The sequence below is a fragment of the Phragmites australis genome, chromosome 10, assembly GCF_958298935.1.
Source record: "Phragmites australis chromosome 10, lpPhrAust1.1, whole genome shotgun sequence".
NCBI lineage: Eukaryota > Viridiplantae > Streptophyta > Magnoliopsida > Poales > Poaceae > Phragmites > Phragmites australis.
The window spans coordinates 3,456,622-3,470,530 of NC_084930.1; the positions used below are offsets into that span (position 1 = coordinate 3,456,622).

Genomic DNA, 13,909 nt, shown 5'->3' on the forward strand with positions numbered 1-13,909 from the left:
CGCTTGACTAGTTCATCTTCAGTCTTTTTTTTTTAATAATGAAATAAACATTATCCTAACATCTGCATCACATAATGTGCATAACTGAGTTTCTTACGATTATACGCATCAGCGCAAGCGAAACTAGTGCTGATGTTCAATAGAACTTTGTGCGCGCATTTGCCAAATGCGCAATCATATTGATCGATCTCGAATGCGACTTTCAACGCGGTTTTCTTTTCTTTTGTATGAAGCAAGGGCAGAGCACTGAGAATTGCATAACTTTGTCAGTCAGACAGTCACCCTTGACAACAGTTTTGCAGAAAAGGATGGGGAAAAAATTCAGTTGTGCGGATAGCAGAGCTCCACGAGACAATGTACTATGTATAGCCTGTATGTATGTGTGGTAGTCAAAAGAAGAAGCGGGTTGATTAATTCAGAATCCACCGAGAAGGAACAGAGGAGTACACATGGAATCCATCGACCAATCAGCAGTCCCTTCTTGAATCCTGATGCTATGAACAACGGGAAGAAGAGGAAGAAAAGAAAAGAAGATAAAAAAAATCCTATCCATCTCGAATCGCCAATCGATGATCTCCTAGGCTCTAGCTGGTGAAGAGGAACTGCGAGGCCTGGGAGACAGCGTCGTCCAGCCACCTCCGCGGCTCGTCCATGAGCTCGGGGCTGAGCCGGACCATGAGCACGCAGAACTCCATCTCGCTGAGCGCGCCGTCGCCGTCGAAGTCCCCCTCGGCGAGCATCCCGCGGAGGTCGTCGTCGGACATGCCGCCCAGCCCCAGCAGCGGCGCGTTGCGGCGCAGGCTGTCGAAGGTGATGAGCCCGCGCGCCGGGTCCATGAGCAGGCGGAACCCGCTCGCCAGCTCCTGCATCAGGCCCTCCTCCCCCAGCCGCTCCGCCATCATCGGCAGGTAGTCCTCGAAGTCCACGGACCCCGCCTGCATCTGCCTCTGCTGCTGCGCCGCCATTTGATCGATTCGATGTGTGCTGCTGGCTGCTGCTTCTGAGCTCTGTGGTTTCTTGTTCTTGATGTGGAGACGAGCACGAGAGGCGGAACGGATGATTGATAGAGTCGGATGGGAGGGGAGAATAAATAGGCGCGGGGAAGGGAAGGGACGGGTTGGGTTCAGCGAAGGTGCCGAGGCCACGCGGGACGCGGGAGTGGATGGATGGATGGAGGACAGCACCTTTGCATAGAAGAGAGGAAATAAATTTTATATGAATTGATACTATAAAAGACTATTTTTTACTATATGTATTTATTCTCTTTTTTATTTAGTTGTTGGATCAGAAAATAAATAATGTACATAGAGTTATGAGAATCTTTCTGAATAACGTTTTATAAAATTTACGTATCAGAGAAGACATAGATAACATCCTCCTTATGTCCGTAACATGTTCCAACATGGATTGAAAGTAGTTGATGAAACTCATGTAACGTTAATTATAATAATAAATATGTAGGACAATTTTATGTTTACACGAAATTCATCATTTTGAAACTCACATTAGTAACTAGCAGTGACGAAGCTTTAAAAAAAGTCAATCTAGCCAGAACTTAAATTAGGGAATCAGATTAGTAATTTGTTGACACTTAGTAGTAAAATTAATTATTTTTTAACAATTTTTTCAAAATTAAGAGGGCCATGGCCCATTTTGACCTTCACTATCCTCCGCCACCGGTAACAAGTGATAGCTATCTCGATGATGCTGTAGAGTGAAGCGTACGCAACGCAGTCGTATAGAATTTTTTCCCAGGATGGATAGGGCCACGTGTGCGTGCGAGCGCGGCGTGGCGCAGTGCGGATCGAGCGATTGATTCGTCCGGTTGGTTCGCGCGGGTTGGGTTGGCTGCGAGGGGGTGGGGGAGGGGACAGGTTGGATGGGCGTTGGCTGGCTCGTGTTGGACGTGGGCTGGATGGGGCGGGGGCGCGCACCTTCCTGCGCGCTTCGGCTCGGTGGCACGGCGGGAGCGTGTGGCCGGCCGGTGCATGTTGCTTCACCGTGTGATGGATGCATGGTGCGACCAGCGACCGACGCGAAGACGGGAGGTGGCGCGTGTCATGGCGTGCGTAGCCAGGGGATGGTGACCCACTGGTGTGACGGTACAAAGGATTTTGTGGGATCTACACTACAAAGATGTGGAGCTTCTGTAGCATGTCTGGACCGTCCGTTGGGAGATTCGAGGGTTTAGATGACTAGATCGCCCTTTGAAGCATCAGCTCAAAGGGCCTGTCAAGGTGAGCTCTGGCATGGTATCAACTCACGCTAGTTATAGTGATTCTTGCTACGAATACTGATGAACACAGGCCTCCCGTCTCCATCTGCCGAACCTATTCTAACTGCATGGTATGGTGGTTTGTGCAGTTATGTATATCTATACTCTGTAAAATAGATCTTCATCATACATTTTATATGATCAAATAATTCACAATTAAAATTAATTTATCATCTTCTATAATATAGAAAGTTACAATTAACAATCATCACATTCCTCACATGTTGTCATCAATCATCTTCCTAGATTACAACGTGATCTATTTTCTTCTGTCACTATATTTCCAATCCCAAATTTAAATCAAGATAAATAACCGTCACGTAATAAAATATCATGCACCCAACATCATCCATCTTCACATCGTACAGCCACCTATATTTCATCATCGCATATGCAAACTCCTTTTCTGTTATGCTATATATTTTTACCTTTTCAAATCACTATATTCTGTATTAATTCTACGTATGTGAAATATATATACAATTGCTAATAGTGTCGAATAACGAGGATTCGTGAGCAAAGCCCGAGCCTGATTATTGCATTGAGCAGCTTCGTGGCAATCTGCTTCGCATCGTTTTCCTGAACGAAATCTTGGATTTGCGATTAGATGGCTCAAACAAATGCCGTATCAGATCGAGTAAGGAAAGAGGAAGTTCACTAGTTCAATATCTTCTCATCTCGAGAAGTGTACCTGTCACTTACGTATCTATAAGAAGTTTCCCACCCAACTTTTGCTAGCGCTGGCGCTCATGTCACAGGATTAAGCAGCAGCAGCAGCATATTGCACTGACTTTCAGGCACAAGTTTCCATCGAAGCTTCGGTCAGAACTCAGAACCCGAAGCCTTGCATGAAAATCTCGGCCCGCCCCCCGGCAGGAACCGCGTCGCTTTGTTCAGTCCAACTCACTACGGCCAGCAAGCTTTTTCGCACGAGAATCTCGTACGGTCCCGTCCCCAAGATAGCTTTTGCTTCGAAGCTTGGCCTGCTTGGGCATCCTCTTTTTGGGGTTTTCCTCCTCTTTTGCTCACACACAGGACCGGGGCATGGCGACGGTCAGTTTACTCGTACCCGCTTGCCGGGCATCCTTGTCAGCCCTTTCAGTTTCACGTCACGCTCGCCTCCATCTACATATTTTCCATGTGTTCTTCCTCTCCAATTACCAGTATCTTTTTTCTGCTGGGGCTGTCCCTTTCAGAGTGGGGATCAGCACAGGCAGCATCCTGACAACTACGTCCCTGTCTGAACATTTGACACGCGGTGTGGCGCATTGGCACTGAAAAGCAGCAGAGATGCATCTTGCTAGAAAAAGAAGGCAGGCAGGCAGATCATGGTGTGAAATTGCAATGAATTTTACATCACCTCGAGCCGCCTCAGCATGTTACTTGCAAGCACAAAGGCAGAGCTTGGAGCAGGAAATTTCAGGGAGGAGACCATTTTCTGACCTGAACGTGCTGCAAGCCCAACGCTGCCCAGCCTTCCGGAACTGAAAACCACGCCTTTTAAGGGCTTGCCTTCACTGGCTCTGCTCATCCTGCCCCATAGCTCAAATAAAATCACGATAGGTTCTCGGAACATCTGCGTGTTTCAACATTGGGACAGAAAGAAAAAGGTAGCATCAGCATACATGAACATAGAGGATCTGGTGTCTGGGGACTGTAATTCTCATTCTCTTGTTGATTTTGTAACATCAATGTACAAATATAACGATGCATTCAACAGTGGTTGACGGTCGTAAGCTATGGAAGTTATGTACACTTAATTAATGGCCATTCTAGAATCACTTTCACTCTATGCTATCTACATGATAGCCGTCTTCTGGGCTAAAACCTGGCTGAACCATTCGACTGACACCTTGGGTATCCTTGTCAGGTTGTTGTTGTAGTCGATGTAGTAGAGACCAAACCGCACCGTGTACCCTGAGTTCCACTCCCAGTTATCGAGCAGTGACCATACAAAGTAACCATGGACATTGCAGCCTTCCTTCCTGCAGCGATTCAGATTGAAGAGGTGGTGAGTGGCAAGAAAAACAGGTTATTATAGTCGTACACACAAGGGTGACAGACGGTGTTGGCGGTTCCGATCAGATGTATGTGCATGGAAGTGAAATTTCACCTTATAGCATTTAGAAGGTTAGACATGTAGTCGTTATGATATTGTATCCTTTTATCATCCTGCAGAACATTTTCTAAGCTTGAAAAGGGGTGATTTGCATCATCCATACCTGCCATATAAACACCTCTTATGTTAGTGACCCTCTCAATGCAAAAACTCTTATCAGCTGTTAATATAGTAGAATCTTCAGCCACTTACCATTTTCAGTAATGATCACAGGCGGATTTCCATACTTTTCTTTTATGTGCTTCATCAGTTTGAACATGCCCCAAGGAACTATGTGCAGCCAGCTTGATGCTGCCTGAAAGTTGATAAACGCACTTGTCATTCAAACATTTGACTATAAGATGGAAACTAGAAGTAGAACAAGTCTGAAGAAACAGTGGGCGAAATTGTACCGTTTCTCCTATTCTCTTTCCATGCCTATAAGCTATCATAGTGGACGCAATGCAGAAATCAGTAATACTGAAAATGGACAAACAAGAGTAGAATAACTTCATTTAACAAGACTGACCAGTTGGTATGATTGCAGCATCGGTTGAAGCATCATTCAACACAAGTTTTCTGATCCGCATTCTGTCATTCCTAACATATAATGTGGTATAGTGGTTTATACCCACAAAATCTAGCGAACCAGATACTAACTCTGATGCCTGAGTTGAAAACTGAGGCAGCCTATCGCCTGCAAGTTTCTGCATAGAAGGAGGATAGTGGCCAAACATTAAGGGGTCCAGGAACCTGTATTCACACTTGCAAAATTTCATAATTAATATATGAACAACAGCTATCTACTGCAAGTACATAGGAATCGAGTTGATATGAATATATCAAGATAGTAGTAGATGTATTACCATCCAAGCTCAAAGTCCATTGCTCGTGCTGCTGCCTCTATGTCTTCATCGACACCTGACAATGGTTCATACCACTTTGAATCAAGTGCAATTCCAATGAGACCTCCTTGTTCTTTCTGCAATAAGTACATAGAGCCATTCATGTTCCCTAATACTAGATACGTCACTTGGAGATGTGTTTACAATAAATTACCTTGAAATGTTGCTTGTAAGAATGAAAAGCACCAGCATGAGCTAAGAGTATGTTGTGAGCTACAATATATGGTTCAGTTGATGATTTACCCTCCCTGCAGAACAGATGAGACAGAATGGAACATCTCCCAGGTGCTTGAATGCCAAGGTCGTAGCCTTCAATCGCAAAATTATGGGGCTCATTGAATGTGATCCAGTATTTCACTCTATCTCCAAATTCCTTGAAGCAAGTAGAAGCATAGTGAACAAAATCCTCCCTGCATAGTTTAGCTGTCAGCATCAATGAAACCAGTTTTCCTGAATTTTTTCGATGCTATGTAGATGGAGTAAGCAACGGTTTCATCTAAAAGAAGATGATATAATGGTTTTCCATACACAATTTGGGAGTTTAACCATCCACCGTATCTGTCTTCTAGTGCTTGGGGAAGGTCCCAGTGAAAGAGTGTTACATATGGTTGTATACCTGACCCACAAATATAGACAAAACCAAAGAAAGACAACCATAAACTGACAGTTGACAACTTAATTTGCATTACTCAGCTACTGAAATCTAGAAGAAGGAATACCTTTATCTAATAGAACATCAATGAGGCTGTTATAGTAATTCAATCCTTCTTCATTAGGTTCGCCTGTTCCATCTAGAAAGAAAATCATCTACTACTTGGTACTTAGTGGAAAGATAAAAAAGATAGATATTTTACAAAGAATTTACTTATTACATACTTGGAAAGATACGTGACCATGAAATAGAGAACCGGTACGCATCCATGCCAATATCCTTCATCAAGTCCACATCTTCCTGCCAGTCAGGGTTGGGTTTGTCAGTTCTGGATAGTTTTTCGGTGCAACCGGTGTTCTTATTTAATTAACAACCTAGTCTAAGAAGTTAAATTGATTGGACAAAAAATAATAAATGGTCTATCTCAGAAAGCCATTTCGTTGATGTAAATGGTACATCATATGCGGGAAGACCTTATAATTGCCTCTAACTGTCCTAATTTGACAGCAGCATGCTAGAGAAGTGGGCTTGCAGCTTATTCTAGAAATTAGCGTGTCAGCACACTAGAAATGGAAAAATACCAGAATAAACTGGCGCCAGGATAATTATGTGAAAAATAAATAAAATGATGCTTGCAGACATGAAACAAACATGAAATACACAGGTGATTTCAGTTTTACAAATGACCAGCATATGGTCAAATGAAGGGCAGTCAACTTTTCATACCACTGCCAGGAATGCATGCAATCAAAGGACTTGCTCATGCCTTGAAAGTTTTTCTAACACATCATTCTGCTTTGATTTGATCAACCAGATATTAAAAATCCAATGTATTTAGTTAAGATATAGTCCAAGTTCCATCTCACAGAATAATTGATTGAAATAATCAAATAGAAGATAGCAGGAGATTTATAAATTGATGATTACCTTGTAACGATGATAGTGATCAACAGCAACATCTGCATTGCTGAAATCTATCACCCGCCCTGCAGAAAAGACGCTACTAGAGTCATAATTGTGGACAGAGTTAGCATCTCATTACCTCACTTTTTGCAACAAATCCTCATTACTGCACCAGGTCGTCTTGTGAGAGTATCCCATATTGTAGGTCCGCGTTGACCCTCATTGACAGCGCCTTCATACTGGAAACATATTGACCAGAATCAGCCATCAAACTAGGAGCATATCGGCTGAAATCAAAGAGATTGCAGTAAGCTACCTGGTAAGCTGAAGAAGCAGTGCCAAAGACAAAACCAGGAGGGAAGTCTGCTCTCCTTATAGCTTTAGCACAAGCAGCAAAGCTGATAATGATAGGAACCAGTGTTAAAACACCCATGGAGTTTCCTTCAGTTTAAGCACCGACTAATAGCGTCCCTATTCCATGAATGATAAGATATATATAAACCTTGTTGAGTTGGTGTAGTGGGAGAAGCAACTGAAGGCTGAGCTTCACTTGTCTTGGAAGCCTGCTCAACGTGCGTCTCTGCTAAGTAACTCTTGTGGAATCCAAAGGGTGCAAAATCTCTATCACGTTGGACATTTAATCAACAAGGGAAGGAAACTCCTTGACAGGTCCAGCTCTGAAGTTCCGTCCAAAAAAAAAAGGTCCAATTCTGAAGAGTCACGAGTGAAGCAAGTAGAGCTTTGCTTGTGTGCAACAATTTCAGTAAGATAGAGAGTTGCCCACCACTGCAGCATTCATTGATAATATCTGCATTGAAAGCCTTAGTATTTTAGGAAGCTACTCCAGTTTGAGAGTACTGCTAAGCCATTATCAGTTAGCCACATAAACTGAAGGCCTTATTATTAGATGATGCCTATTCTTCCAAAAAGTACCACAGTGCAATGTATCAACCATTATCCTTCCAAAATTATAATGCCCATGATGCAAAGCGATAACTATGACCAGAAAACTACGGGGATTATCCTAGCAAAACAGAAGACCTTTCCTTATCCATTTAGTTTGGTAGCACCACATAGGAACAAAATATTGGGTCACCAATTCAATATTTGCATGGTGATCTCAACATGAATAGTGAATGTGGAAAAATAAAGGAAAATAAAAACAAGATTCTTAGTCAAGATAAGGGGCAATTTGTGCCAAAGAGATTTGAACAGTCACACGCTTATCCTATGGGAAACATAATGGTTTGCTTGCACGTCAGGACCATTTCTGGATTCAATTATGGTGGTTACATGAAAGTGACAGGAGCGATTTGGTGATAGTCATCCGGAGGAACAAGCAGCTGGACGAGCCCAACTGCCCAGGAATGTAGTGCACGTGTTGTCCAAGACTACGTGTCATCAGTATCCTATGATGATCGTTCAACACAACTGCAGAAGTACAGAAGCACACAACTACTGAATGCCAAAACGTAGGCTGCGTTTGAGGGATCAAGGGTAGGTTAGTTTGCAAAAGATGCCTGATGTCTCGGAATGAAAGCTTCGAACTTGCAAATTGCAACGACTAATGCTATGGCTTTTTCGTTAAAAAAGAAATGCCATGACTTTTTTTTCCCGGAAGATAAACTAATACCATGATGATGATCTGAATGACATCTCACCTTCCTCCTCTCGGCGTAGATTGGGTCCTGCAGTTGCAAAAGTACAATTTTTTTTTTATGTCAACGCCATCCACCCACCCCCACCGTCCCCAGACCGTCGCTGTAACGCGACTTTTCACAGCAAAAAATTATGCGGAAATCGCAATGTTCCCATCCTTCTCACCCAGCGCCTCATGCGTAGGCGCGCCCCAGTGGCATATGAAATCCGGCGGTTTCGCGAGATCCAGGTGGAGTAGAGTGGAGAGGTTCGCTTGCCTCAGCAACCGTCGCGTGGCTTGCGCGCCCCGGCGCTGGCGACCGGGGTGGGGGGGGGGGGGGTGCCGGAGCCGGAAGCGCCTGCGCCTCTCCCCACCCAGGGAAGCATCTCGCGCGGGCTCGCAGCTCGCGTGGCGTGTGGGAGAGAGGGAAAGAGAGAGACCAATACCGCCCGCCGTCACCGTCCTGATGCTGATGCGTGCCGTCGCTGGAGACGAGGCCACAGCTAACAACCAGGGTTAACCTTACCGACTGGAGCTCGGAGATAACAAAAAATTCGCGGAAACCGCGATAACCGATTAAAAATTCAAAAAATTCAGATAAAATTTATTTGGTAAAATTTAAAATTTAGAAGAAAAAAATTTACGATTTTAGCCGTTCAGTAACCGGTCGGTTTGGACCAGTTACTGAGCGGTTTTTGCAATTTATCGAGCGGTTTCCTCGAATTTTTCGTATTGTCAGTAACCGCTCGGTTTTCTCGATTTATCGAGCGGTTTTCTCGATTTTCAGTGAAGTTTAACCAAAAAAACTCAAAAATTATCTCAATCTTGTAAAATTAATAACTAATTCATCTGAGCTTAAAATCAAGTGAAACATTTTTTTTCCTTGTAACATGATCTGCATGATAAAAGTATTTATACTCATAAAAAAAATTCAAAATTTTTTGTGAGAAATTGTATTCGTTAAACCAAGTTAAATGCATAGTTTACTCTTTGCTAATCCAAAAATCATGAAACTAATTTTGTTAGTCTTCTTACATGATCCTATGTCTTTTAAAAATACATAAACTCATGAATTAGTTATTGTAACATGCATGATTGTGTAAATGTATTGCGACTAGATTAATTCATAACTGACCCATCACACCTCAAAAATTAGTGAAACCACTTTCATTAGCTTATTTATACTATGATTTACGTAGCAAAAATAATAGTAGATATGAGAAAGTTAATTAAAATGCTGTTTCTTAACATATTCACTTTATGCTTGTGAACTTTGTAAAAATCATAGAGAAATTAATAAAACTCTAAAAAAAGTGAAATCAATTTTAAAGATTCTCTTAAAATATGTTTTACACAAGAAAAATATGTGTTTGCATGTTACACTTTTTCTTAACATGAGTTAATAACTGAGCCGCACGTTTCAATTTTTTCATTTTTTTCAAACTTCCTCCCTATAGAATATGATGCAAATGATATTATTTTTAAAAAAAATTCACAGAAGGTCTTAGAATTGTGTCTAGTTTTTTAAAGATTTTTTTAAATTTTATTTTATTTTTTTCAAATTTTTTGAATTCAAATTCGGTTACCGCTCGGTTTCTGAAACCGGACCGGACCGAAAAGGTCGGTTATCGCGGTTTTTGAGCAGTTACCATCGGTTTTTTAACCGTGCTCACAACTCACTAAATTTCTTTTTATAATTTTTCATAACTATTTCAATAATATTTTAAGTTTTAAAAGAGAGTAATATAAGTTTTAAAAGATGACATATTTATTTTTTAATATCACCCGTTGGAGAGATATGTATATGACAGCTATTAAAGACGTCTAAATGGGCCGTGTCTACTGGGCAGGCCCGAGGCACGGCACTGTAGGCACGGCTCAGGCACGGCACGGCCCGATTACCGACGGGCCGGGCCGGCACGGCACGACGCCACGGGCAGTGCCTGGGCCGAGCGCGCGGCACGACGGGCCGGCACGGCACGGCCCGGTCAAGTCGGGTCGGCACGGGCACGGCCCGGCACGGTCCGACCCGTCACTATTTTCTATTTTTTTATTTATATTTTTAATTTTTTAGCTATTTTTAAATATTTTTTTATCTATTTTTAAATATTTTTTTTATCTATTTTTTATATTTTTATCTATTTTCTATATATTTTTTATGTATTTTTTTATTTTTTTATATTTTTTAATCTATTTTGGCCCATCGGGCCGACCGGGCCGTCGGGCCGAAATCGTGCCCGGGCCGGCCCGGCACGGCACGGTCACCGACGGGCCGTGCCGTGGGCCGAGGGAAGGCACGCGGGCCGACACGGCACGGCCCGTTACTGTAGATGGGCCGTTTGGGCCGTGCCATAGCCGGGCCGGGCCGAGTCGGGCCCGTGCCGGGCCGTCACGAACGGCCCATTTGACCATGTTTAACAGCTATGAGCGAACGATAATAGTCTAATTTATAATTTTTTTAAAATATATATTTATTTTTGTATTTTTTAGATATAAAAATAAAAAAGCTTACGTATAAAGCGACCCACCACCGTCACAAGGAAGGGGATAGAGAGGCCATGAGCCTAATTGGATTGGGTCGTGGGGGCCCAACTGTATCGTGCTACATGCCTGGCCCGTTTAGTTTTGAGGCCCAGCCCGTTTAGCCTCCAGGCCCACGTATAAAGCAACCCACCACCGTCACAAGATAGAAGAGCGTGCTATCCTGTCCGGGAACTCGGGTAAGGCGTGCGCTATCCTGTGCGGTTTGGGAGCGAGAGAGGAAGAGGACGAAGGCGAGGATGGCTGGGGTGGCGGCGCTGCAGGGCGCCATGGCGTCGCTCTCCGTCTCCGCGCCAGGCGCGGCGAGCACCAGCACCTTCTGGGGCAACCCGCTCTCGACCTACTCGGCGCCGCAGCCGGGGGTTTGTGCCGCCTCCCAATTCCGTTCCTTTTCTTCTGCTCTGGTGTTTTGGTAAATAAGTAGCCGCTCAGGAATACTGTAGGCTGGAGTAGCGTTGCCAAGCACGATTGCGGGAAAAATGTTCTTTAGAAATGCCAGCTTACATTGTGATTTAGAGGTTTAGTTAGAGCTCATCTGTAGAGCAGCATCGAAATGGAAAATTATCGATATTTTGCTTTGCTCATTGTCCATTTCAAGTTTGACAAACCAGGCTTACTAGTATGACTAAATTTGGACCGCCGCTTAGGTGCGGTGAAGTTCCTTTTCCTTTCCTTTTTTCTCTTTCCAATTTTGTGTGGACGCTTAAATGGCAAGGTTTGAGTAGACCAAACAGATTAGCCGTTTTCAATTAATTGTGAAATAAGAAAAATTCCTTTGTTTCTGATATTCAATGGTTTATCTTTTCGCGTATATTGCCGCATTTATTTATTTATTTATTTATTGCTGCTGATATAAATAGATCAAAAGGGTTTACCCCTGTCCCATTTTATTACAAAACGAGACTGAAATATGCTAATATAAAGAGTAGGATGACGTGTAAGATTAGGATGGGTTGGGTGGAGGTAAAGATTGTTCGAGCCCCCTGGATTTAGTATGTCAACTGAGGAAATTGTGCTGTCTCCGATGGGCTGCTGTTAAGGTTTTTTATGTTTATGCCTGAGCTTTTTTTTCTTGTGCCAAAATATGCTAATGGCAGTATTTTTCATGCTTATTCCTGGAATATATGACTCGCCTATAACATCCTGGCGCACATCACATATAACTCACCAGAAACAAATTTGGCTTCAAAAAGCGTACTTGACCCATGCCTTCTTTTCTATAATGCCTTCAGTATGTCTTACCTCTTCAAATGCTATACATAGCCTTCTGTTGCCCTCTTCCTCGAAGTGAAGTTGCTCCTGGAAAATTCTTAACTAATAAGAAATGGAGTATAAACCTCACTGTCTTAGCCAACAAAAGCAAGCCAAGATAAGATAATGAGGCTGGATAACCACTATTGAATGCATTGATGGAACTACTGTATTTAAGTGATGATTCATACTGAATTTTGCTCAAAGAAATATACAAAAAGAGCAACCCACCATCATGTTGTGTCTGGACCAGACCTTCATGAACCATGGCCACTATGTGGGATTCCTGCCATATCTCAAAAGCATATGATTTTTATCTCTTTTTATTTGAAATAAAATATTATGTTATTTTCATGTGAAGCTCTGACAAGCTTTTTAATATGTCCAATATGCAGATAAGATTTATGATCAAGACATGTCCAATTGAAATGAGAGTGAGTACAATTTTTTAGTCCAAGTATCTGATGCTTTTTCGTCTATTGTTAAATGTCCTAAAATTTCTCTTCCCACTGCAGCTTAAGAGATGGGAACGAAAGAAGTGTAAACCGAACAGCCTTCCTGTGCTGCACAAGATGCATGTTAGGATTGGGGATACAGTACAAGTCATCGCAGGCCGTGAGAAAGGTAAGGTTGGAGAAATTGCACGCCTTTTCAAGCACAACAGCACTGTGATAGTGAAGGACCTGAACTTGAAGTCGAAGCACAAGAAAGGCACAGAAGATGAACCGGGCGAAATTGTCATGGTCAGCAAAATTTCTCTTGAACTACTTTCGGGCGTGATCCCTTGCGTACATTCATTTCAAGGGTATAGTTTTAAGTGCCTAATTGCTATCTCCTGATTGGACTTAAATTTCCTTTGGCCAGATTGAAGGTCCCATTCATAGCTCAAATGTGATGCTCTACTCGAAGGAGAAGAATGTGGCAAGCAGGGTTGGCAATAAATTCCTTGAGGATGGGACCAAGGTCCGGTACCTGATCAAGACCGGTGAAGTAATCGACAGTGTTGAGAACTGGGTAAAGGTGTTCAAGGAAGGAAATTCGGAGTAACCATGTTAGTATGAAAAGACTGCGCATGCTCAGAACCCAGGCTGCTTCTTGCATGCCGAAATGAGTTTTATGCTTATTCCTCTGCTGCTGTTGCTTGTGTTTCTTAGCTTCGGAATCTCGGATTGCTTTCGTTGTAAATTATACAGCTATCACCATTTTTGCAAAGTGTCACACCCCGGAAACCGTAATCCGTCATTAAGTATGTATATGTATCATAACGCTGTGCTTAGTGTAATTACCCATATGTGTTTTCACCATATGTATATGTATGGGAATTGCTTTGAAAAAGTTTAGATAGTCCAAAGTCATTTAGGAAGGGCTAGAAAAATAATAGAAAGAAACGGGAAAAAGAGAAGCCTTTTAGCATGGTAGACCTTATCCGCGGTCTGATCGGTGATAGCTGCGTAGAACCACTTAAAAAGTCTTTCACTGATGCTCTTATCCTCTTCTTTGTTCATTCTTCTTCACCGAGAGAGAGAAAGAGAAAGAGAGGGAAAGAAAGGAAGATCATCACCATTTCTTCCATCTTGAGCTCTACGGAGACCGAAAATCGAAGGAAGAGGTCATCCCTAAGCCTCCCTTTGCCAGAGCAAATCCG

At 42.8% G+C, this 13,909-nt stretch overlaps 3 protein-coding genes across 9 annotated transcripts; 1 reads left to right on the top strand and 2 right to left on the bottom strand.

Annotated features, from left to right (window-relative positions):
- Positions 1–381: 381 nt before the first annotated feature.
- LOC133883569 (calcium-binding protein KIC-like) lies at positions 382–1,091 on the bottom strand. The gene has a single exon (XM_062322921.1). It carries the CDS (start codon positions 963–965, stop codon positions 585–587), a length of 381 nt encoding a protein of 126 aa, XP_062178905.1. The 5' UTR covers positions 966–1,091; the 3' UTR covers positions 382–584.
- Positions 1,092–3,923: 2,832 nt separating this feature from the next.
- LOC133931444 (beta-glucosidase 25) lies at positions 3,924–8,635 on the bottom strand. 7 transcript variants are annotated; one of them, XM_062378324.1, is made up of 15 exons: positions 8,495–8,635; positions 7,336–7,641; positions 7,150–7,231; positions 7,006–7,072; positions 6,858–6,916; positions 6,155–6,226; positions 5,998–6,085; positions 5,807–5,894; positions 5,433–5,688; positions 5,240–5,355; positions 4,903–5,126; positions 4,787–4,818; positions 4,587–4,689; positions 4,389–4,497; positions 3,924–4,260 (listed from the first exon to the last, which is right to left on the bottom strand). In XM_062378324.1, exons 6-15 carry the CDS (start codon positions 6,194–6,196, stop codon positions 4,074–4,076), a joined length of 1,245 nt encoding a protein of 414 aa, XP_062234308.1. In that variant the 5' UTR covers positions 6,197–6,226; positions 6,858–6,916; positions 7,006–7,072; positions 7,150–7,231; positions 7,336–7,641; positions 8,495–8,635; the 3' UTR covers positions 3,924–4,073. The 7 variants fall into 7 exon arrangements, with proteins under 7 accessions (XP_062234308.1, XP_062234307.1, XP_062234306.1 ...); XM_062378323.1 differs by having other exon boundaries at positions 6,155–6,230; positions 8,495–8,634; XM_062378322.1 differs by having other exon boundaries at positions 5,998–6,069; positions 8,495–8,633.
- A 2,525-nt stretch (positions 8,636–11,160) lies between these two features.
- On the top strand, positions 11,161–13,568 carry LOC133931447 (large ribosomal subunit protein uL24c-like). The gene is made up of 4 exons (XM_062378328.1): positions 11,161–11,375; positions 12,660–12,698; positions 12,780–13,007; positions 13,129–13,568. Exons 1-4 carry the CDS (start codon positions 11,253–11,255, stop codon positions 13,309–13,311), a joined length of 573 nt encoding a protein of 190 aa, XP_062234312.1. The 5' UTR covers positions 11,161–11,252; the 3' UTR covers positions 13,312–13,568.
- Positions 13,569–13,909: the final 341 nt, after the last annotated feature.